This window comes from Stegastes partitus, unplaced genomic scaffold (genome assembly GCF_000690725.1).
Source record: "Stegastes partitus isolate 25-593 unplaced genomic scaffold, Stegastes_partitus-1.0.2 Scaffold596, whole genome shotgun sequence".
NCBI lineage: Eukaryota > Metazoa > Chordata > Actinopteri > Pomacentridae > Stegastes > Stegastes partitus.
In genome coordinates, this window is record NW_007578327.1 from 244755 (window position 1) to 270016 (window position 25262).

Here is a 25262-nt window from a genome sequence, read left to right on the forward strand (position 1 = left end):
AGTCAGATAATACGCCGTCATCCTGATTGGTGACATTAAATGTCATGTCGGAGTCAGAATCCAAGGCTGTCGCTATGTTAAGGCTGTTTTTATGGGTTCTGTTCGTTTTTCCTAAAAACCTGTCGGATAGCAGGTTTAGGATTGTTAAGGGTCGGATTATTGAATCATGACTGTATATATATATATATTTAAAACGCAAACAAGCCTGATGGGACCCGTAAACTAATATTTAGTTTGAGCCAATCACTGTAGTCGAGTGTTTTCTGTAACTCTCAGTCAGACTTGTGAACCTGTTGACAGGTGTTCTGATTTCACTGTTCATCAGCAAAGTGCTCTGATTTGTCTGGGATGGTTTTGTTTGTTTTTTAAAATTATTCCTTTCAACCACAATTCAAAAGCAACGTCTTATTTCACTAAATTATAATTTAGCAAATTTTTATTTATTATTACTTTTTTCAGTTTCTAGATATTTGAGTGACTGTTATGAGTTTTGTCTTTTCTGTAACAGAAGTGTTTGAATACATTTAACAGTATAAGAGTATAAACTAAAGTGAGAATACAAACACAGCAACATGTGCATCTTCATATTCATTAAAGTACCTTGTGGATGTGCCAGGTAGGAGAAATGTGTAGTGGAGGAAACAGGGATGGGGTTGAGGGCGGTCTGGGGCATGGGTGGCTGAGGACCGCCTGGAGGACCCTGGGTGGCCATCAGCATCATGGTGGGGTGGGTGGGAGCCGGGTGGTGAGACGGCACGATACCAGACTGCATGTGGGCCTGGGAGGGAGAGAAATGGGAAGTGAGCGGCGAGAACAGAAGTGTGACAGAGTCAAACAGGAGGGTGAGAGACGAGTTGGTTAGAAAGACGAAACAGATGGACGTCAGCGGCGGCGCCACGCTGCCTGTCTGCTGCTGACAGGAGCAGCATGGGGCCTGCAGCGAGCACCAGCTATCAGCGGCGGTGAATATGTAATGCAAAAAAAACAAGAAGTTATTGTTGTTTTGAAGATGGAACTTGGGCTGATGATTACGACTGATTGTGAACGCGCTGCAGACCGTTTAGGATGCAGCTCTGGGAGGTGTTTTCTCGCCGACACTCTGCTCTTTGTGTGCAGCGGCAGATACTGTGGCTCCGGCAAAGGACTGGAGGTTACGGTTGCTGACTGACGGCGAGGCTTGTTATTCTGCTGTGCAACAAAACCTGCCGCAAACGGAGACACTGGAAGCGATTTATCAAACACCTGCTGAACAAGCACAATGTGAAAGAAAAAGAAAAAAGCTGCTCTCTCTATTGTCAACTCCGAGTCCCGTCTTCACCCACAAGACCTGAGGGCTGCAACACAAAGAGAGCTCGACACGGACACACTCTGTTTGTGAACGGCTGGTTGTCGGCTGGATTTACTGACCAGGTTTTCTCCCATAAAAAGGGGGCTTCTGAAGGATCATAAAACTTTTCTGAACAATCGCCTGCTTCAGTCCAGAGGAACAGGTTGTTACGGCACAGAGCCACAAAGAACATTAAAACGGTAGAAAGCTACTGCAAATGATAGGAGAGGAAAGCTGCTAGAACAGCGTTAATCATGTGTTAATTTATTCATTTGACTGTAGTGGCTTTAAAACAAAAGCAAAACAACACTAGAGCTGCACATTAGAGCTGCTGTGATACTTAAAAACAAAGTGCATTAAAGCGTCACACTGTCCCATCATGTGGAAATCACTTCAGTGTTTGTCCAAGTCAAAGTCAGATTAGTAGGAAAGTGTCTGGAATTCATCCCGACTCAGAAACATTGATTCACTGCCCCAGTTCAAATCACAACTTAAAACTTATCTGTTCAGGACTGCCTACTCCACCTGAAGCCTGTTGTTCTGTCTGTTTAATTTAGTGAGTTTACTTATTTTTAATGTCCATCCATCCATCTATCATTTTCCCCTTATCCGGGGTCGGGTCGTGGGGCAGTTGGCGGAGCAGGTCATTCCAGACCTCCCTCCCTCCCTTTGGTGACGCCTTCCAGCTCTTCCTGGGGGATCCCGAGGCGTTACCAGGCCAGCCGAGAGATATAATCCCTCCAGCGGGTTCTGGGTCTGCCTCGTGGTCTCCTCCCAGGTGGACGTGTTCAGAAGACCTCCAGAGGAAGCCTTCCCGGAGGCATCCGAATCAGATGTCCAAACCACTTCAACTGGCTCCTTTTGACGCCCAGGAGCAGCGGCTCTACTCGGAGCTCCTCACCCTGTCTCTAAGGCTCCACCCTGTGGAGGAAGCTAATTTTGGCCGCTAGTATCCGCGATCTTGTTCTTTTGGTCATGACCCAAAGCTCGTGAGGGTTGGGACGTAGATGGATCTGGTAAATCGAGAGCTTCACCTATTTTTAATGTTGTTTCTTTTAATTGATTTATGTCATGTACGTACGGTGTCCTCGAGAGCCGAGAAAGATGTCTCTAAATAAAATGTATTTTAAATAAAGCTACTGATAGAATATTCTCTGTGATAAACATCAATAAACGTTTTTATTCTGTGTTCTATCAGCTTCAGTATAAAACTGGTGACACGGCGGTGAACCTCACATCGATTTGAATCCCAAACTCTGAACAGAACCGGGTCTGGAGCAGGTTAGCGGTGCAGCTTCCATGGTGATGTAGCAGCTTAATAGAGACTCAACATACTTCACTAACCCTGACTTCAGCTGGTCCATATAAACCACATGAGCTCTAACTAGATGTGACAGTTTGGCCTAACGAGCTACAGAAGTAAAACTGAGTTAAACTTTTTGAGTCCAGTCAGAACCCCTCGTCTCTACCAGCAGTGGGGCGATCCAGAACTATTCACCAGTTTAAGGTTAAAGGTGGCGACCTTTCCTAAACTTTGCAGTTGAGTAGTTTTAAATAATCAATATTTAGCCTGAGTCAAGTTAATACTTTTTAAGCGTATGCATGCTCGACAAGCTGGAGATGTGGTCTGGCGTTAGCCTAAAATATTACAGAACTATTTTACAATGAATGAATATATTATTCATTGTCCTGATGGTCAGGCCTCTCTAAATATTGTTGTGTTAGAAAAATACACTCATCAGTGTAAAAATATCTTTATTTTCCTTCTCCAGGGTTTTTCCTGGCTGCAGGCAGTGACTCACTGTTACTTGACATAAATATATTCATGTTCCTGTTATTTCTGTCCAAGCTTGATTAAATAAAACCCTCATTAACTGAAAAACTTAATTGCTATTTTCATTCTCAATTGCACTGCTGGTTTTCCTTTTGGTTTTGGATAGAATCTCTATGGGGAAGCCATCAAACGATCCTCTATGCAGGAAAAAAACAACAACCTGTGTTTTTGCACTTGTGAGATTAATATTCTGATTTCTAATGTCTGTACTGGCCACAACAAGCCGACGTTCTCCTCCCTGAAAGTTCTACTGGTGCATCTCTAGAAGAAAGGATAAAGCAGAGCATCGCACTAACAAACACAAGATTAATAACCTCTGTTCAGACTAACTGACTGTGGAACTTGGCTCGCCGTCTGAAATCCCATCAAGTTCTTAAATAAAGTAAACACAAGTTTGCTCATTTATAACCGCAGAGACAAAGACGTATGGTTCCTGTAAGAAAGGCCCTCGGAGGGGTTTTGGCTTTTGTACAACAGGTAGTACATTATCTAAATATACCGTCTGCTTTCTGCCAGCAGGAGTGCATTTGTTAAAAGATCAACATTTAGTGAGACGCACTTTAATGCTTTCTTCTTGAGCGTGAGATAAGGCCGGCATTAGTCTCTTGTGCAATACGTTTGGAGCCACTGGAGGCAATCAGCCAAGTTTAGTGAAACACTGAAAGCAGGAGGAAACCGCTGGTCTGGGTTTCTAAAGTTCACCTGCCTGCGTCTTTAAAGCTGACCAGCGCCTTTATGTGAACCCAACAGGACATCCGCCATGTTGGAAAAACGGCGAGCATGCCGGATGATTTTCCCTCATTTTCAAAATCCATCTCCTCCTAGAGGTTATGTCATACACACCTGAAATTCATCCAGCACAAACTACAGGACGTGGTCATTAAACGTTGTTGAAATCTTCCCCAAAAGTTCAACAGTGTAGAAATGGCGTCCAATTTCGATGAAAGGCCATTTTGCGTATTTTTGCTGTTTCCACCATTCACCGTTGGCAGGCCATTTCACCTGCACCTACGAAATTCGCTGGGCATGTGCAGCAGGTCGGGGCGCACAAAAAAGTCAATCAGCACCAAGCCCTAAATCCAACAGGAAGTCCGCCATTTTGAAAAAACACGGCGCCATAGAACACCATAAAACGGGATGAGCTGTGTAACTGGCCTGCTCCAATCTGCCTGAAACTTTACACGTGTGCTCCGAGTCCCAGCCAGAGCGTGTTCCCGCCACGGCCCGACACGCACGTCGCCGTGGCTCGCCATTAAACAGGAAGTGGCTTATAACTAGAGCTCCGATCTGCCTGAAACTCGACACGCTCGATCAGAGTTTACGCGTTTCTGCCAAAACCCAACGTGCACGAAGGCCGACAATCGTACAGCAAGGACCCGTCCATCGCCGCTCGCTGCTTTAACTAACACGCTGTAACTTATTTGTTTGAACTACACGCAAGCAGAAATGTGAAAACTGTTGAAAACTTTTTTTTCAGTCCTCCAAACGTGTTCATGAGGAATAGAGAGTCTCTGTTTTCAGATTCACACAGAAACCGTTTCCATATAACTGTCAAGTGACGCACTTTCAAAAAGGTGCAAAAACGTAAAAAATGGCTTCAGCTTGTTTCCATTAAGTACTTTGGAGCAGATACATGAGGCTCTGTAGTGCTGTCAGATGCTGGTGATACAGGCCACATTACTCATGGCTGTAATAAACACGGCAGAGGAAGCCAGAAACAAGACCGGTTGTTTTCCAACTACCAAAAATCTTGAAGAAGATAAAACAAACAAAAAGTTTCGCCTCCTACGAGAGAAAAACGGAGAGAGGCTTTCAGGAACTGTTGTCAGTTGTAAATATTCTTTCATGTCAGCTGGTGTTGGTCATGTTATCCGAAGACAAAACGCTTCTGTTTCCATTCACTTTTTCAAAAGCCACACTTCTAAATGCCCGTAAGACACACAGCAGGTCACTCAGAGCGGCGCTGGAGGTGCTGGCAGGCGTTTCTTCACCAGTTTGAAAGAGTTGTCCCCCGTCCACAGCAGCCAGTCAGGATATGACCACATCCTGAATCAAGCTCCACACATCACATAGACAGAGATTGAAAACCTTCCTGAAATACACTTCTTTTGTATTTTTAATTTCACCGCAAATACGTGCGTTTCCTAGAATGACTTAAAGCCTTTTAAGACAGAAATTGGTCGAGCTTTATGGGAAACCAACAGTAAGGCTTTGAGCAATTCAATTATGATGAATGGAATTAACATGATTGGATTGTCTTTTAATCAGTGAATAAAATTTGTTTTTCCTCTTCATCCGGTGCTGGTTTCCTCTGAACTAAACCCACTTACATCTACGACTAGAGAACATTGAGATCCGCATCCTAATTTAAACTCGGTCAGCCTGCCAAGAAAAGATCTGCTGCACGTACGTCATTATCAACACCCAAATATGATCCATTCATAAAATGAAACATCTGCTGGAAGTGATTCAAGAGTTCCTCGCTCCCACGTTTAAATACAGGAAACACAGCCAGAGTGGCTGCTTGGCTGGAGCTACTGCGGCTGTTTGTCCAGAGAGCTGACACAAGGTGGTGACCTACCTGCTGCACGTGTGCCATGTGGTTGGGGTTGTAGCCGTGCTGCACCTGCTGCGGGTGGATATAAACCGTCTGCTGGGCAGAGGGGAATGATGCCTGGGGAGACTGAGGGTTGGGCCCCGGGGTCATGGAGGGGGGCGTAGGGGCCAAGGCAGAATACATCTGCTGCTGTGGAGGCTGGTTGGCCAGGTGGAGGGCCTGGGCTGCTGCTGCTGCTACGACACGCAAACACACACACAAACACGCGTGACCACCGCGCCCCATTACAAACTCAGCAAGATGAGCACAGGAACTGAAGCGAGGCTTAAGCGAGCTTTCAGCCTCGATATACTCACCTGCCGCTGCCTGCGGGTGCTGCGGGTGCTGGACTGGGCTGGCAGCTGGGTGGCTAGGAGGACCTCCGTGTTGAGGCGGACCACCCTGCTGTCCTTGGCCCGTAGGCGTGGCAGAGGGCTGGGGGTGCTGTGGGTGAGGGTGCAGGGTGGCGCTGGGGTGTGGGTACTGCTGAGGCATAGGCCCTGGAGACACTGCGACACAGAAATCAGCGTCAGTAACTGTGAAATGCATGAAAACAGTCACCTGCACATCGTCGGCCGACGCGTGACGTACCATACATGGTGTGTGTCTGCTCTGGGTACTGTGTAGTTGAGGAAGAGACCAGGCTGGGCTGGCCGTGTGTAGGAGGCGCCATCATCCTGGCACTGCCCTGCATCACCGGACTGAACACATGCTGCGCCTGGAGGACACACAAGGACAGACAGACAACATCAGCATTAGAGCCCATCTGAGGTTTGTCTCAGCCCAGAGCTACAGAATCTAACCTCACATTTATCAGTTGTGACTGTAATGTAGAACCAAGCATCCCGTATTGAAAGAGGCTGTTGTGATCAGATATTTCCTGACCTACATACACATTTTAGTCAAGATTTTAATAAGACAAAGTGTTTTGTGGCTGTTTTTGGTAAAACTATATGCGACTCTTCAGAGGTTTGACTTCTTTTGTTAAAAACTTTAATTGGTGCCTTGAGTCGGCTTTGCTGTTTTGCATTAGAGGATTTTTTTTTTTTTTTACCCAGCAGTGAAATTTGTACTTTATGACATTTCAGTTTAGTTTTATCTTTTCCTCCCTTTCTCTTATTATCTCATCCCATTCTTGAGACAAAATTGTGGAGTCAGTTATATTAACGGCAGTAAAACAGCATGAAATTCCCATTCCTTATCAATACAAGGCCATAATGTCAACCCTGTGCCAGCCTCCTAACCGTCTCTCAGTGGTTTGATCAAAGCCTGCTTGCACACAGGTAATAACACGTCAGGTGTAAGAGGAAGGAGTGTGCAGTCAGCTCCCCCAAATCAGTAGTGATGAAACACTGGCATCGTGCTGGCACCCCGTCAAGCTGCTGAACCGCAGGCATCTGTCAGCCAAATTGCTGACTGGTGAACAGCTGGGAGAGATAAAGACTGCCAGTACTAATTGATGGTACCACAGTAACTGTAATGGTTACATATGGTTCTTAATGGAGGAGCCTCCTGGGTTGAGCCTTGCTGAAAAAGCTGCTAAACGTTGCATTGTTCCGATACCTGCCGTGGAGGTAAATCTCACCTGGGACTGGTAGTGTGGCATCTGCTGGACGAGCGGCTGACTGGTGAACTGCTGCGGGCTGCAGGTGAAGTACTGCGCAGGGTAGGCGGGGCTCGGTGCTACAATGGGTGGTCCTGCTGCTGTGGCTGGGTGCATCATGGTGGGCGTGCCCGGCGGGTGGTGCTGGTCTGACCTCTGCTGGGGCATGTTGGGTACTAGACATACACGTTAAGAGATTACATGTGGAAGAAGTTTAAAAGTCTGTGAATCTGAACTTAACAGAGTTGTTGAGGAGAGACAAAAGTCCTGCTGCTTCATGAAGAGGGAGGTAAAATTTACTGAACCGATTGTTCTCGTGGTTTAATCGTAGCAACTGGACTTGCTTGAGTTCCGTGAAGATGTTTCACCTCTGATCCAAGAGGCTTTCCAGTTGGACATAGATGGTTTCTTTCACCCCTCTCTCAGGGAGGACAGATGGTTTGAGAGAGGGGTGACAGAAGCATCTATGTCCAACTGGAAAGACCATTCCTCAACCAAGGTGGAGGTCTGAGGCATCACCTGTTTACAATTCAGTCCTAAGATCTCTAACCAGGAAGATGAACCCACATCCACACCTAGCCACAGAAGACCCTAATGAAGCCCATCGTGGCAGGGGGAGCACTAAGGAGTCACATAACGAGGAGGAGGAGAAACCGAAACTCAGGTGTTAATGGCTCCTTCAGGACAGAAGTATCTGGAACTCCCAACTAGTCAGTCAGAACTGATGAAGCCTCTTGGATGAGAGGTCGAACGTCTTCAAGGAACTCAAGCAGCTGCTACGATTAATCTACCAGAACAACCATGACCTGGATGACTGAGGATCTCCACAGACATTATTATAATATGAGACACCTTTTCCAACATCTGTCCACAGAAAATAATTCTCTGAAAATGGGAAACACTTGAGCAGATTGGGCCCCATGGGAAGAACATTTCTGAAACTTTTTCTCTTTTATGCAAACACCAGCTTCTAATACTTCCTTTCACCTGTGTGGTACGACACTACAGACAGTGTGGCTGGCACTGGGTGCCACCCGTGTGGAATACGCTTTTTTACTATCACTTTTCAGCGCGTGTTGCTATTGTGCCTGTTTGAATTTAACACCGCAAATCAATTCCCATCTGGAATAATACACTTCATTAATTCATCAACCAATCAGTTACATTTCCTGTGAGGCTTCAGGCGCTGATGTGAATAATTTTCAGGCTCCTCATCAAAACATCCAGTAATTCCTGAGTGCGCTACGGATGACTCAGTCCCCTGGTGTGCTTCTGGAAGAAAATATGTCAGAAGACGCTCTCCATTTCTTTTCACTGATCAGGAATTTATTTTTACTGTGGCGACAAGGCGTGTTAATTAAGCCATTAGAAACTCCCCTAGATTTAAAAAAAACTGGTCATCATGAAAAGACGTACCAAACAGACTTTAAGCTAGCCAAGCATCGGTAAGTATAAAAACACTCATAATGCGACTCAAAGTCATGGCAGGACCAGTGTTTGTGCTACTCAAAGAAGGAAAAATTGCTGCAAATACAGAAAATCATGAATGCATTAAAGTCCCTGAAGAAAATGTACTTGGCAGCCATGCATTTTTAAGTTAAGAGACAGAAAAAGACAGCAATGGGCTTCAAATGAGAGAAAGAAAGTTATTCTCACCTTTACCTGGTCTGTAGGGTTTAGACTGGCTGACCGTCATATGAGGCATCTGAACCTGGTACATAGCTGGAGACTGGAGAGAGGAGGGGAATGAGGATGGTAGATGAAGAAAACATGTTCATAGTCAGTCTTCTCAGGGAACTTAAGCATCTCCCCTACCAGAATGAAAGGCCCTAGGCTAAAAAAATAGGTCAATTAATACATATTTGTGCTGCACAGTCGCTATTCAGCGTTTAACTGTTGATTTAGCAGCTATCCTCTCACCTAGCACCAAACATTTGTGAGAATTATCTCTTACCTGGGGCCACATGCATTTTCTACACCTGTCTATCATCGGGCAAAAAAAAAAAAAAGGTGTTTTACAACTATGATTATAAACCAAACATTGCTTCCGTTCCTTCAGTCCTTAACATTATACACCATGCACGACTATTACAAACAGTACTGCAGCAAAACGAAAGAGGCTTAAACTCCTATTAGCTTGCAGCCATTTGTTTGGGAAACAGATGAAGCCAATAGAAAAAAAAAGAAAAAAAAGATGAAGTTTTAAGTCCATCTGTGATGACAGTTTAAAAATGAATTGCAATAAGAAGTTGGCAAACCAACATCTGATGGCATTAATTCAACAAGCAAGCAAAACATCTCAGTACTGATTGGGCTTAAAAAAAAACAAATACAAAAAAAACAAAAGGATTTAAAAAATATAGAAATCTTAGAAAAATTCACAAACCTTCCATATTATGCTTTTCTAATGGAGCGAGAGAGAGAGGAGGAGGAGGAGGGGGAGAAAAGGGAAAAAGAACCACTCTTTAGTTGTTATCGTTTGCACGTGTCTGATGTTGGATCACCAAGTTTTTCTTAAAGCAACACAGGAACAAAAAATACAGATTTACGACTACAGACGTAACAGCTTTCATCAAAAGTATGCTAAGAAGTTCTAATAAGTCCTTTGAGACTGCTGTGAAATGTTAGTTTGACATCATTACGCACACATTTCTGTAACAGTTCTATTCGTTTTTAATGAATGCATCGAAAATAATTGAAGTAAACAGTTTGTGGAAGATGAAGAGAAAAGATGTTCCGTATATTAAAGAAAAAAAAAAACATGTAAAATATTGTGCGATGTGTCCTCAAGAAATACAGAGGAAGTAATGATGCATTAGGGATGAATCCGAGATAGAAGAAAGGAAAGGAAATTAACAAATGAGGACAGACATATGCAGACATGTTTGGGAGACCTCGTCTTGTTAGGGATTTGCTTTAATGAACCCAGCATATCACAGGGATGCAATGTGATGCTCAGGGTGATCTGCGCTGAACAAAAATAAATCTGTCTCCATGCTGCACATTTCAGCATGCAGGAGTGTCTCTCACCTGCACTCCAGGGCTGACTGGTGTGAGCGGATACATCTGGGGGAAGCACACTGTCTGGCCGTAGACAGTCGGAGGCTGCTGGACCACAATGGAGGGGCTGGGCTGGCCCTGAGGCCGGGGAGGCGTCGGGGTGTTGGCTGGTTTGGGCTGATGAAGAAGAAGAATAGAAAAAGACAGAGACAGTCAGAGACATAGAAATGAGTTGAATAACAATGGCAGTTTGTGGTATGTAAATGATGCAGTCTGGCAGCAGCGGTGGTGCAGACTGACCTGTGTGTTAAACCTGGGTTTGAACTCATTGGCATTTGGATTCAGGGTTGATTTTCTGACTTGACTGTTGGAGAAGAACAAACGGTGAAGAAGTTAACGTTTAAAGGATCAGTCTGAGATTATGATTACAGTTTTCATTTTGCTCAGTCATTTTCTATAACAGTGGAGCTTTGTTTTCAGCAAACATTACTCAGCAGGATTAAAGAGTTTTCATGTTGTACATTCAGAGGAAGATTAATAAACATTTCTTTCCTGTTTTTGGACAACAATGGATCTCTACTGCACAGAAGAATAAAGTATATCAGGAACAGAAAACACTCTTCTCATCAGATTTGTTGATAATAAAATCACAGTCACCACATGTATTAAAGTTTCATACAGCATCCCCTCCACTCACTCTTGCACTGCCTCCTTTTTCTCCTCCTTCTCTTCATGCTTGGGTCCACTGAACGTAGACGTGGCGGTCGTCTGAACTCCCTGTGACGTCACATCCAGCCCCGCCCTCTTCTGGTCAGGGGCAGAAGGGGATGGAGACAGTGCAGCAGGGCTGCCAGGCTTACTGGTGTTTGTGGTGGTGGTGGATGGAGCAGGGGCACCACCGGATGTGCCAGAGGCAATCACTACAACACCATCTTCAGTGCCCTCTCGCCCCGCTGCGGAGGCTTTGTCCAGGGGAAGGTCTTTAGGCTTGTCTGCTGGATCTCTGGCAGGCTTGGTCATCATCTGGTCAAAGGCAGGGTCTGGATTTGAACTAGACTGCAACTGCAAAGGGACCACAGAGAGAAGAGTTGAAGCTTTGGCTATAATTGTGAGATGATTATTTCTATTTTGCATGAATGAAAGAGATACTTACTCTAAAATCTACACTAAATTTCTTTAAATTATCTATTTGTTTTCTGTGGTCTGGTGCCATAGAAGGAGGTCCTGTAAGTGGAGAGAAATGGGTTTAGATTCTGAAAATATCTATTTTTTATGACAGCCCAACAGTCTAAATGACATTATGACAGCTAAATGAATAAAAACAGGTGAGAAAAAGGTGTTGCAACAAACGCTCTTATCTACACAGTATTATTGATAATGCTTCACGGCACTCAATTTCCAGTGTTGTCCAGTGTAAGCTTTACCTTTACAGACTGGTCTGGTAATACTAGGTGAGCTGTCCAAAGGCTTGATGTTCTCCTTGTTTGCAGAAGGGGAGGTTTGTCTTGTCTCCTGGACACGACACTCTTTTGCTACACAGGAAAAAAAACCAAAACAGTTTGCTTAATCCCAGCATAAAGCAAGAATCTACAGTAAAACATCAGATCCAAGTGCATGAAAATCAGGTATCTGATAAGACTCTTGGCATTCCTTATTTCCTCAGTCATTCTTAGTGATAGCGTGGGTTAACTTTCACTTGCAAAAAAATATATTTATTTGCAACGTTTCCGTGCTAGACCGTCACACAAAAATGTTTTTGCAAGATGAATATCTTGCACCAGAATGTGCAGGAGTTGATTTGAAACTTCTGGATATGCTCATCCCTCTCCTACACAAACATCTCATGAAATAACATGTGCAAAGAGCTCCTTTGGCTGAAGTACCTTTGAACTTACCATCTCCTGATGGAGTAGCGACCATGTTAGGGGCGGGGCTAGCAGCAGTAGGAGAGGAAGCCGATGTTGGTGTAGTAACAGTTTCCACAGGAGCTGTTCCCGTCTGTGGTGAAGGAAGGGACGAGGAGCCAGAGGAGGCTCCACCAATACTATTCTGTCGGGGGGAGCGAGGTCTGTGAGCTGAGGGGAAGCAGAGATGAGACTTTGGTGATCATATACTGAAACCTTATTCACTCACCTTGGTTTAATTGCCAGTAACACAGAGTAAGTATTTCAGTGTTGAAGTGTTATAGTATTAAAGATGACATCCAGTGGTGCTGAACCATAATCTCCAATCTCCTTCGCACGCAGAATAAGTAAAGAAATCCAAAAAGCTGTTACCTCCACTAACCACTGAAGACCACGTCCCACCAGAGGAGCTACTCCTGGTCGGTGGAGTCACTGGAACCTCACCAGGGGCATTGTGGGAAATTAAATCCACCCCTTGGGGCACTCCACTGGTTCGGCAGGGTGGCACTCTGTGAGCACGAGGTGTCCGCTGGGATTTTGGAGACATCCTTGGTGGACCTGTAGATGAAGAAAGACCAATACAAACAAACAGAACTCCATAAGCGCAAAGCGGCAGTGACGTCAGCACACTGTGTTGCTACGATCCTGCTGTGAAGGTTTCTCGTTTGTGTCTCAGAAAAAGCTTTCAAAAACCCACACTTTGTAATCTAAGGATTAAATACCACATCACACAGTAATGTTATTTGGTGACATGCGTGTTAGTGGAGAAACTGCAGGAAATCCCGTCAGTGATCAAACAACACCCCAGACTTTTCAAACCACAACCAAGTAAAGTGAGGGATAAGAAAAGGGAAAACAGAGGTGATAAGGTGAGGTGGACACCTGCATTTAGAGAATCTGCATTCTAGCAAATTTGTGCAGCGAACAGTGAGAGCCCAGAGCAACACTAATGTTTGGCTAAACGCTAACCGAGGATTTTGCCATTTTACAGTAAAAATATGTGCAAAGTAAACAAGATCTATTAGTATTTAACAGTGACACAGTGCTCCAGCTCAATGGATTCTATGTTAAATATGCGGTTAGGGCTCTCTTTCAGTTTTAAGTAAGGTATTCATTTGATCGATTGATGATGTTCTTAAAACATCAGATTAAACTTTGCCTTTTTGTCCTCCTGTGGTTGATTGATCTTGCTGCAATGCTGTCGCTAACAGGTGCGATAAATCACACAGTAATGATGGCTGTTTTGGTTCGTAATGCTTTAAAGCAGAAAGGGCCAATAGCAGAAGGCATAAAAGCTCAATTTTCAAGTCAAAATTTCAGTTACTCTTAATGTTTTTTTTTCACATTTATCAGTAACTTTTGGTCCGATGCAATTGAGGAGCCAAGTGTAAAAGAACAGATATTCACACAGTGCATCCAACACGGCAGTCAAATTAAAGCTTTGAGTTTTCGTTTTCATTGATACGTTCCAAATCCAATACAGAGTCGACACATCAGAAAATGTTAAGCACTGTACGCGAGAACCAAGTAATTACGTTGGTTTCAATGATGTGTCTTCTTTTTAAAAGAAGCTATTCAAACTTCTGTGAGCATCTTTCGAATGCTTCATTCACATATTTGCACAGCCCTGTACGTCTTTTTATTAAAATACTATGCTGTCTGCTAAGATTATCTTCCTTTGAACGCTCTGTCAGGAAACACGCTGAGAGGTTTTGTATAGTCGGTGCCTTACTAGTAGAAAGCACAGCACACACTGTGGTGCACCCACATGCCAAGGTGAAACTGTCAGATCCACTGACAAAGGATCAGCTTTGTGCATTACTAAATCCTCGCAATTTCCATTTGTGTGGAAATTGCAAATCTGACCCCAAAAAAACATCAGTCTGAAGAAGCAATTTCACCTATTTGTGTTGTTCCACACTAGACCTGGGCAAATGTATTTTTGAAAGTAATTCCCTTACTGAACTTTTATGACATTTTTTCGACCGCTTTCAATGTGATCGGGGAAAATAATTTCAATACTGAGTTCAATCCCTCCACCTTCAGCTCATGCCTTTGCCCAGGTCTACTCCACAGTGATGTGGGTACCTTCTGAAGACATGCGTTTGGGCAGATTGGAGGCCGACGACGTGGGCCCGTGGTGGGAAAAGGAGGATGAAGAGGAGGGATAAGAAGGGTGGGATGAATGAGAGGGAGGTCTGGAAGGTCGAGAGGGGGGTCTGGAGGGTGGCCTGGTGGGCGTGGTCGCCCGAGGAGGCAGGGAGGAGGGGCCAGACTGGTAACGAGAGGGGGGGCGGGAGGAAGGAGACGGACAGGGTGAGGGCCAATGGGATGAACCTAAAAGAGGCAAGGACAAATGATCAAGGATGACAACCGGTTAAAGTCGGGGAGAACAAAGATAAAGCAGGAACAGAAAGAATAGGGAGATTAATAAATATGAGAAAGAATGGCAAGACAGGAACAAAATGATCTAATCGACTGAAGTGAAATAAATCCAGAAAATAAAATTAACAGGAACAGGAACAACAAATGTACACAACCCAAACACTCTAGCTTTACATCCATTCAACAGTACAAGATGGGCCAGTGCGCTTCTGCAGAAGTATTGTGTTCATAGAGTGCAGCAAGTAATGCCCCAGGTTTGTGAGTGACGTGGTAAACGTACCTCCGTTAACCACCCTCTGGTCGGCCCCAGAGCTGGGACTGTAGTCGTGAGGTCCTGGTCGAGGAGTTGAGGGTCCAGCTGAGTTCTGACCCAGACGAGGTGAATTCTGACGTCCTGGCCCCCATGACATCGCCTCCCTGTTCCTCTGACCTGGAGGAATGTACTTATTCTCTCTGCCCACCCACATACAAACAAACAAACAAACAAACAATACAGGCAGATGGTTTAGTTAAATACACAATGCCAAAGTTGAGGAAATAATTCTACCCTCTATTACATTCAACTAAGTACTTCTCATCAGCCAAAATGAGCATGTTTTCTTTAATTACCAATGAAGTATTTGTTCTGGGAACAGCTGCTGTATACTTAGTGAATTTGCTGGAACCACTTTCTCTCCCTTTAAGGTTTAAATATGCTTCTCGAGGCTGTGCCTGAATTTCACTGTCTGCAAGCAACATGAACACATACACAGTGTGGGTGGTGTCTGTCAGAACATGCCAGTATAAAGAAATATATAGAATATGTCATACTGATACAGTGAGCCTTCTCTTTTAATTGATTATAATAATAAAACATGAATGATGGGTGTTCCAACAAATCTGTATAGCTGATGAACATTAGAAATAAATCTGCTGACTCAATTAACTGGCCAGGCCGGATCCATAACTTAACACGATGCACATTTACTAATAACATTTAAGAATAAAGCACAATAAATCCCACAAAGTTAACGGTGCATTGCTGTGCTGCTGAGTTTTAAAGGAGCTGGTATCAAGAGTCAATTACCAACGATGAAAATGAATGAAATCTGAACATATGGGCTGATAATAATCTACAATCACAATTATGTCACAAATATTTCATTGTGAGGTGTGCACTGGCACAAGCAGTATGTGTTGGCCCAAAGGTTTTACTGTGTATCCTGGTCTTACCTGCTAAGTGTGTGAGTCTCCCGTTCCCCTCGCACCACAGCAGTGTATTTCTCCTCCTCAGTGCGTTCATCGTTCTCCAGAGCCACACGGGCCTTGTATGTGGCACTGGCCTCAATCTCCTCCGCCAGCTGGGCAGCACGCGCTTCCCTCTTCAGGAACTCTTCCGAGTTGTCCCGCTCCAAGGGGACCCTGGGAAAAAAAAGAAAAAAGCTCAGGTGAGACAAGGAGTCACTATGTAAGGCCTTATTATAAATTCATAGTCTTGCCGTATGAGGGTACACTACAACACGGTTAATGGCCAGAGATATCAAAAAATATACATCCAGCACCTTCTGTATGTGGAGCATGAGATGGAGATTACAGAATAAAGACTTTGAGCTTTGTGGAGCACATGGAGACGCTTACGTGTATGTGGAGAGGCTGCTGTCGTAGGTAGACAGGACTCCATATTTCTCCTCGTTGTACTTGAACATGTCATTGGGATCCCAACCGTTTGACTGACATAAAGAGATAGAGAGTGAATTTACCAACAGACCTATAAACTGTCAGGATAACACAACCTCTCTTTATCATAATCGAGAACCTCTGTGGATTCCATTCTATGCATCAACAGAGTAGCATCAATGTCTTCTCACCACATCTGTATCCAAAGACTCCAGGCTGTCGGAGTTGTGGGTCTCTCCTCCATCCCAGGGCTCCAGATCTTTCTCTTTATGCTCACCGTTGATCCGGCCGCTCACTGCCGCATCTGTAAAGTTGTCTGCGACATATACACGAAGAATTTATGTACAGCACGCCGCCGTACGCCGACACTCGCACAGAGAGAAGCTCGTGGCGGTATGCGGTCACATGGCTGTACTCTCACTGTTTATGCGGGGAAGCGCTCATGCCTCACGAGCCTCTGTCACAAAGTCTCACAGCAAAAGGTCTACATGGAGGTTCTGGTGGTTCAACAGGCACACCCACTCACATCCAGACATGGGCCCAACCGGATTGGGAGAAAAATCCTTTCAAAAAAAATTTTGAGCTTTTGCTTGAGCTGGCCTTGGTAAGGATAAAGATTTCTGACAGCATGAGAATAACTATGAATACAACCTTGTAAAGAAAAAAAAAAAAGAGGCAGGAGTGGGGGGGAAGTAGTCCTCAATCTCTATCGCAGCATAATGCACTCATTAAATCCAAAGTACGGTGCTACAACGTGTTCAGCTGGCAAACTTCTGTCAGAAATTAAATTCAGGTATCGCAGAGTGTCTACAATGTCTGCCTCAATTTCCCCCACTTGATTTATTAAGCATCACCATGGCAACATCTTGAAAGGCAGCATTTGCATGTATAAATAAAACTCTAGCGGGGCTGATGACATTCCCGTCTTTCATTCACGAGGTTTAAGTAAACATACGGAATACCTCGGCTCAACAGAGTGAATCACGGACAGGCATGCTCAAAGACAACCCCCAATTATGTTTGAAAGGAAATCTAATCTCATGTTAGCCCAAGTCTGCTCTCACATTCTCAGATCTGGCACCAATGGACTGTGTGCATAAAGCATACCAGCCACCTGGACTTACATAACTCAGCCATCCCAACTCATCCTACAATACAAAGGGCATTTAAGCATTTCTGGCACGGGGCAAGTTCAGAAACACTAGACTGGTACGAATAAAGTTGGGCTGACAGGCCTGGTGTTTATTTCTAGAGGTTGTTGGCTTGCTGTGTGCACACTGTTCATTGAGGGAATTGTACATAAAATAAGGGAAATTTAAAAATCAAATGTGGGCATAGTGAGGGGTAAAGCAAACATGCATTTAGATCGCAGTCAATAATACAACCTCAAAGCACTTCAGGGCCAAACGAAATGAAACATCAGGACAGAACTTCATTTTAAATACAACACTCAGAAAGCAAATAAAGTGCTGGTGCTTAATGTGAGTTTGTAATCTGTTGCTTTCAATGGAATCATGATGCTTTAATTTCCATCTAACTTTGATTTGACCTCTGGTGCAGTAAAAGTTGAGATCAAGTGCCGTAGAGGTGACCTCTCGTTAGCTAAAACAAAAATATTAATCGCATCCATCTCCTTCTGGGTCATTGGAGATAAACCATCATAAAAATTTGTTTTAATGGATGTAATATTTTAAAATGCACCTTTAAACATCAATTCAAAACTACTGTTAAAAAATAAAACATGAATTTGTGTTAGTTGAACACAAATAATCGAATATTATACATCTAACACCACATAATCTTAATGCTATTTGTGATATATCTCTCACACATCTTCAGATTCCTCGTGAGTAAGACCAAACGCTTAATGTCCACTTTGAGCCACTTTAACTAAGAGCTTAACTAAACAATGGGCGTGTGGCGGTTCTTCCACCGAAAGCAACATCCAGTCTAAAGATAACAAAAGCATCTGGTGAATAAATGGAGCAAGCCTGACCTGCATCACAGCTGATTCGTATTTTTAGATTATATGAAAGCAAATTCTATCATCAAATCAGAATTAAAAGGCAGCAACAACCGGCAACAGATCATGCCCAGACTCTCACAGATGTTACTGATTTCAGGTTTTTTTTAAAGAAAATGCTGATCTTAGTGTGTATGTTTGAGTGCATACAGAGATGTGCGGGAGGAGAAAACAGCCATATATTACCTGTGTCAGAAGAGACTAGACCATCGAAAAGGAGAGACACACAGATGACACAGAGTCAGAAGATGGACTGACAGAGAGAATGACTGACTGGTGATCACACCAACAGTTGTTTCCTACCCAACATGTTTGACTCAACTTGGTGTAAACTCTTTTTTTTTACAGTTTGAGAATGAATGCAGTTTTAGTCAAGCCATGTCTAGCAGACTCTTCAAATTGCTATTAAGTGAATAGAAAACTATCTGCACAAATCGTGTTTTTTTGTTTTTTGTTCACTGCCTTGTTGGCCAACATAAGCACGCAGATGAGCGGCGGTGTTTAAATGTCTCACGTTTCTACAAAATATTGTGAAATTTCCAGTCACTCCCCAGCGTGTCGTAATAATTCCATGTAAAAGTGGCACCGGTGCAACACCGTGTCTTCGAATCGTGTGGCGAAACCCTGACGCTTTTCTCCACCTGCTCATTTTCAGACAATAAAACTCTCCCACACAGTCCATTATCGTTCAAAGGAGAATTATATGGGTCAAGATGAATTACATGAAGCAGAGTCACTCAGCCTTTATTGAGTGTCCTTGCTGCGCCGGGGCAACCTTCGGACCAATCAATAGATCAAATTAGTCTTCAATGGCCGGCCACTCAGAGCAGACACACAAGATTTAACTCATGGCGAAGCCTCTGTGACATCAAGGCAGTGAATAGAGACCGAAAGAGATCAATACATTGTGTGTATGTGTGTGTGCACCGATTGGCATTCACTCTGGCATGTGTATATGTTTGTGTGTACAGCGAATACAGAGTGACAAACTCACCCAGTTGTGCATCAGTTTTCAGTATCTATAAGAACTAAGTGTATAAAGGCTGCTATTTATGTATCTAGATGGTATTTGCAGACAAAACGCCCTCAGTACCTTTCCTGGCGAAATTCAGGTCCACATCTTTGAAGGTCACCACTACAACATCGGAGGCCTTGAAAATTATGCTCTCCACAATATCTTCTTTCCTGGGGCCTACGCTGGGCTCTGGGTTCTTTCTGTGGGCTGCATCCAACACCAGGTCACACTGAGGGAGAAGACATGTTACGTTGAACTGGGTTAAAGGAAAATCTGAAACACTGCAAAAAAAACCTGAGCTGTCGACGCTGTTTGATCGTAGCGGTCGTACTCATCAGGAGCTGGATGAGCAAAATCAGCTGGGAACAATTTATATGGGAATCGTTTAAGGAAATTTATTGAGCATAAAAAACACAGACGTTTCCTTTCCAGCTTCCTGAGGGGGGATTTTCGGTTACAGTTTTACAAATTAAACATCTTTTCATTTTACAGTCAGACTTTATCACCTATTTTTTGTACAATAACAAATGAGTAACTTATAGGTGAGTTGATAATAAAGATAAGAGCAATGAGCACAACCAGAGGAAAGAGGATCTAATCAGTCAGACCACTTGCTTTGATGGAATTAAAATCTGTAATCTTGGCTTCGTATCAACATGCCTGCGTAATTCCTTCTAGGTTCTTGGGGGTAATATCAATTTATTTTGCCCTTTTCAGTCATTGGCATCCACACCAGGTGGAGCAGCTTCTGAGGCGCACTGGGAGCTGACAAGACCTCAGATTCACCCAAAGCTGGAACTTTTACTACAACTAGTATGATACAGTGGAAGAAAATTGAAATCACAAGCCCTGCAACCAAACATCCCGGTGTTGACTAAGAGACTGTGTGCAGAGGGGCAACATGTGAATATTTCAGCGTGTTTGACTGTTCGACTTGCACACCCTGTGGTAATAAAAGCCAAATGTGAAGCTTTGTTTTGGTCTCAAAACAAAAGTAGTGTTTGCCTGCGCGAGCACGCCAAATTCTGTTTCTTTCTTCTGGTCTCCTGCCAGCCTTATTCACATTTCAGTCACAAAACTTTGCAACAAGAGGTAGGCCATGTAAGATAAATAAATATCCTGGGTGTGAACAACCAGAATAATGTATGTTACTGGCATCCGATCAAGAACTCCAGTTAAAGCCAAGTTCTGCTAAATGAACTGAACAGGAAGCCCCCTCCATTGCTCAGGTTAAGCTGTTCATTTGTACAAAAATATGTTTTCCCCACAGAAGAAAGATTGAGGAATACTTCAACCTAAAAGGGAAGAGGAAGGGCCACATACCTCTCCACCATAAAAGGAAAGACGGAAAGTGCAATCTTTGTCTAAGCCACCTCAGGGGTGAAGCTGCTATTGAGTGCTGGCAGGGCGCTATCACAGTTAAGCTTAATCATCAGTGCAGCTACTGAGAAAGTAACAGATCTTGCTCCATATTATAAAAAAAAAAAAAAATCACACCATGTATGATTCTTACCTCGGGACCGTATGTCTTAAATACTCCTTCATAGACTGCTCCATTTTTAACTTTCAGCTCGCACTTGGTCCCCTATAAATAAACAGGCCTATCATTATTCACTGTATGCAACACTCATTCAATAAAGTGCCAATGTCAATTTACACATTCCAAAAAAAAAACAAGTTCAGAAACCCATCTGCTATGAAGTAGACAGATGATTGATTAATCTCTGCTTTGTTTATGCAGCCAGCTGTCTCTACAAACAGGCTTTGTTTATTGCAGTGTAGACATTGTGAAGAAACAGCATGTGGTGAAAGACAGACTGCAGTAAATATGGCTGTTACTAATTCATTTACAGTAAGCATGATTCATATGGGGGTTTTTTTCTTCTTCCATCTAAGGAATTTTGCAAGAATGCTCATTGTCCTTATCAGCACTTGTGTTACGCACGAGACAAAATTCTGAGGAACCTAAACGTCTCAATGACTTAACAAGGCAGACATTCAGTAAACATACCACCACTGAAGTCAAGACATGGACCATCCTCATATTTGCATATACACCATTGAAAATGACCTAAAGAAAAAAATACAATTAACTTTTGACGTTTCACAGCTGCAAGGAAATGTTAAGCAACATAAGCTCTCATAGCCACGTAAGACCTGCTGGACATTCGTTCCATTCATAATGCATACAAATTACCAACATTGCTGACCAATGGATTTAGGTTAAGGTCAAGTAGCATGCCTTAAAAAAACAAATAACTCTGCACAGACAGAACAAAAAGGAGCATCAATCAACTGTGTGAATTCTCAAAAAGCAGTTTTCTTCTGATACACAGCATTTGGATATAGTCAATATCTGATGATACAGGCCTACGTAGCACAAAACCCATCTCACACCGACTTCTCAGAGGGAACAGGTTACTTACTGCTGCAGGACCTTTACCGCTGTGTCTTCCCCTGAAAGAAAAAAAGACGTCGCGGTTGTCAAACTTGCCATCATCATTCATTCTTCCGAGCATATTGAAACAAAAAGCTGTGTGACGGACTGGATGTGGTGCAAACTTGTGCTGCACATGTGAAAGGGGAAACCGTAAAGGGATCACCAACACAATCCATCCAATTAAACCTTAGATATCTGAATGCAGTGCAGACTAAAACAGACTCCACAACATTTTGCTGGTGAGAATGATGTTCAAGGGGGCAGCCAGCCAAACACTCAGCAGCCTACATTTTTTTCCAAGCATGTCCTAAAATGCACCTTGTTCAGCAGCTGGCACATGGCCAGGCATCCCCGTTTGATTTAATGTAAGCAACGACCACCCATCTCCACGCTGTAGTATATCAGTAATAGGCCAACTAACACATACTTAATTCTGGATCAAATCCGAGTCATTTACGGCTAAAAATACGGTGCTGGTTTTGTGTGCATGAGTCCAACTGGTCCAATATTGAATTACAGTGTCTTTGCTCGGCCTTAATAGATGAAACCTACGCAATGAATGGGACGTACTGTCCTAGTGACCGGTGGATAGAAGCCTGGCTAAATTAACACCACCAAAAAGCACAATATGCATGCGGCTCCTGCACTGACAGCGTGCGTTAGCTTCATCTTAGGACGACATGTACAGAAAAGTCATGCTTCAAGGACACTATTTCTCACGAGCAGCAACGTCAAGGTTGAAAGCCCGTCGGTCTACAATTCCCCCTTCTCCTCAGCCCCGTTTCCACACCCGCCCCTTTCTTTCGTGCGCCCACACGCTTTATATCAATTTCTTGGCAACCCCGTTGCAGCAATGTTGCGGTAACGTACCGAGCTACATGGTAGTGAAATGAAAACAAACGCAGTTGTTTTATCGCACTGGCCGTAAAAAGTCGCCGGGCTGCGTCCCGTTAGCCAACCGCTACAATACTGAATGAGGCAAGTGCACTGAATTACAAGCATGGACTGTCAAACGGCTAATTACCGCTAGCTAGATTGACTCCAAGCTGATAGTAAACTGATATCAGCAACTTGGCAAGCGGCGTCACTGCTGCACACATGTGCGAAATGGCATTTGTCCACCCAAACAAATCTAAATGCGTAATCAGACACCGGGTGGTATGTTTTATTTAACGTGCAGGAGGAGGTAACGTTACGTCGAAGTTGCAACATTATTGGGAGCGAGCCGACAGGCCTCGCTAGCCGAACTGCATAACGTTACACTTGGTGACCAACACGTCGCAAGGCCCGCATAACGTTCACAAACACGCACTAGTTTTGGACCACTTAGCAGGAATGTCATCTCTCCAAACTGCTACCGTTGGGAGCGACTGTGTCCAAGCACCGAAAACCGACTACATCCATGCTCGCTGCTGTGTTTTTATTTCTCTAAGTTAACGTTATAATTTCACAGACCTGCCCAGATTCTGTCTTCCCCCGCCGCTTCCTCCGGCACCGGAGGCGGCGGCACCAGCGGTGTTGCCACCGCCGGGCTTGCTGCGATTTCCACCGGCCTTCATTGACATGGTGATCCCATAAAAGACAGCGTCTGAAAGCGACCAGTTTCACACCGCAATTTCTTGACGATGAGACGGCGTGTGGTTGTGTGACAGCTCGCTACCGTTAGCAAACCGAAGATCTGGCTAGCTAGCAGGCTAATGTCAACGTGCCTCTTGAGGAGGATGCTATGCTAAGCAGCTAGCTAGCTGGCTAACAGTTGCTAGCTAAATTAGCAATCTGTACAATTCCTATTAAAACAGAAAAAAATAATATTTAAAAAAGACAACACGCTCCAATAACTCTTCCAAAATAAACATGTATGTTACACCTCTTGTCAATTTGTTGTGTAAGCCTAACAAAAAAATTCGATTATCTCAAAATAGGGTTTACAGCTATCTCGGCTTCTTTCCGTTGCTAACAGCGAAAAGACCAAAACAGTCTGAAAGGGGACAAAAAACAGCGGAGGGATATATGAAAGGCGTAACGGCTCATAACATCTAACTCAATATCCATACACTGGGTTCACTGACAACAGTCTAGCTGCTAAACAGACAGATGCGCTCGTATTTAATCTAGACCGCCGGTAGAAACGCATAAACACTCATTGGTTTTAAAGATAACACAGACACCATGGCACTATTTTCAGGAAGTCCATGAATCTTCAATGGCAGTTTAGTGGCATCCACGTGAGCCGGCGAACGCACTACACACCGGCGCACACACACACTATTTACACGCCGCTAGTGTGTGCATACTGATGGCAACTAACCATTGCAACACGACTGCTCACAATTAGCAGAACCAAGGCGACACTTTGATTTTTGATTTGATTTTCAATTTGCAAATAAGTGGCGTGACTTCTCGAAACCTGCACAGGGATGCAGGGAGATGGTTGCGCAGGTAAACTGCCGGAATAGCAGGAGCAACATACCAGGGATGCAATTTAAAAGGGTTATGTTATAGTCCGTTAATCTGTCGGTTATTTTTTTTGCCTATTAATCAATTAGTTGTTTGATCTATAAAATGTCAGAAAATGTTGAAAAATATCGAACCGACTTTCCTAAAGCCCAAGATGACCGATGTATGGTTTTTTTCATAAAGGTAATAAATTTACAGCCACATAGGATTAAAGAATCCAGAGAGCGTCCACATTTAAGAAGCTGGAATCAGAAAATGTTACTTCCATTAATCAATAATCAAAATAGTCTACCACTAATTTAATAGCTGACATTTAATTATTCAATCATTGTAGCTGGACAGTGATTTTTGTGTGGGGGTTTATTGGATGCTATATAAACAGATTTACTATGTCCAATATATATTTATTCTCAACACATAAACTTAGACTGTTTTGTCATAAACATGTCACACTTATTACCAAATTAGCTGCACAATTCATGAGAGTGTCAAGAGATTTTCTAATCTCTCTAATTCAGGGCTGAACAATGGGAGGAAAACATCTAATTGTGATTTCTCTGGCAGATATTATGATTTGCATACTTATTGTGTAACATATTTAAAACATGTGGTGGCGCATTAGCACATGAGATACCTTTAAAATATGAATGGTTTCATATGCTATGGCAAAGATAAGAACTTCAAGGTACAAATTGCTTTATGCATGTATTTATTTATTTATTTTCTGAATTGCATAGAAGATACAACAGTTATCACAAAAGCTGTGAAATGAAATGAAAAATACTTTATTTATCCCAGAAGGGAAATTCAATGTGGCTGTATTATGCAAAATAAATAAATTAATGACAATGATAATAAAAGAAAACAACCCCAAAAGAGAACAATAGGATAGAAACAATCTCTGACATTGGGATAAATAGGTCATTCTCAGGAGCAGCATCTAAGTATTGCTCTCAACTGCAGTCAAGTTTCTTTTTAAAAAAAGGAATTTAAAAACTAATCCTGGGTTGCACATCATACAT

General features: G+C 43.4%; 1 protein-coding gene across 1 annotated transcript in view; it reads right to left on the reverse strand.

Moving 5' to 3' along the window:
* atxn2 (ataxin 2) overlaps window positions 1-23740 on the reverse strand; it is a 26210-nt gene extending 2470 nt beyond the window's left edge. The window contains exons 1-25 of the mRNA XM_008289172.1: window positions 23239-23740; window positions 21770-21800; window positions 21355-21414; window positions 20857-20928; window positions 19422-19572; window positions 18515-18529; window positions 16497-16621; window positions 16267-16358; window positions 15862-16050; window positions 14930-15102; window positions 14353-14601; window positions 12637-12822; window positions 12256-12435; window positions 11785-11892; window positions 11514-11584; window positions 11058-11422; window positions 10661-10724; window positions 10391-10537; window positions 9747-9764; window positions 9017-9089; window positions 7343-7536; window positions 6349-6475; window positions 6075-6266; window positions 5743-5954; window positions 601-778 (exon numbers count right to left, since the gene is read on the reverse strand). Coding sequence (XP_008287394.1) covers window positions 601-778; window positions 5743-5954; window positions 6075-6266; window positions 6349-6475; window positions 7343-7536; window positions 9017-9089; window positions 9747-9764; window positions 10391-10537; window positions 10661-10724; window positions 11058-11422; window positions 11514-11584; window positions 11785-11892; window positions 12256-12435; window positions 12637-12822; window positions 14353-14601; window positions 14930-15102; window positions 15862-16050; window positions 16267-16358; window positions 16497-16621; window positions 18515-18529; window positions 19422-19572; window positions 20857-20928; window positions 21355-21414; window positions 21770-21800; window positions 23239-23348 — 3382 coding nt within the window. The 5' untranslated portion in view covers window positions 23349-23740. The remainder of the gene's footprint in view (window positions 1-600; window positions 779-5742; window positions 5955-6074; window positions 6267-6348; window positions 6476-7342; window positions 7537-9016; window positions 9090-9746; window positions 9765-10390; window positions 10538-10660; window positions 10725-11057; window positions 11423-11513; window positions 11585-11784; window positions 11893-12255; window positions 12436-12636; window positions 12823-14352; window positions 14602-14929; window positions 15103-15861; window positions 16051-16266; window positions 16359-16496; window positions 16622-18514; window positions 18530-19421; window positions 19573-20856; window positions 20929-21354; window positions 21415-21769; window positions 21801-23238) is intronic.
* Between the last annotated feature and the right edge of the window lie 1522 nt (window positions 23741-25262).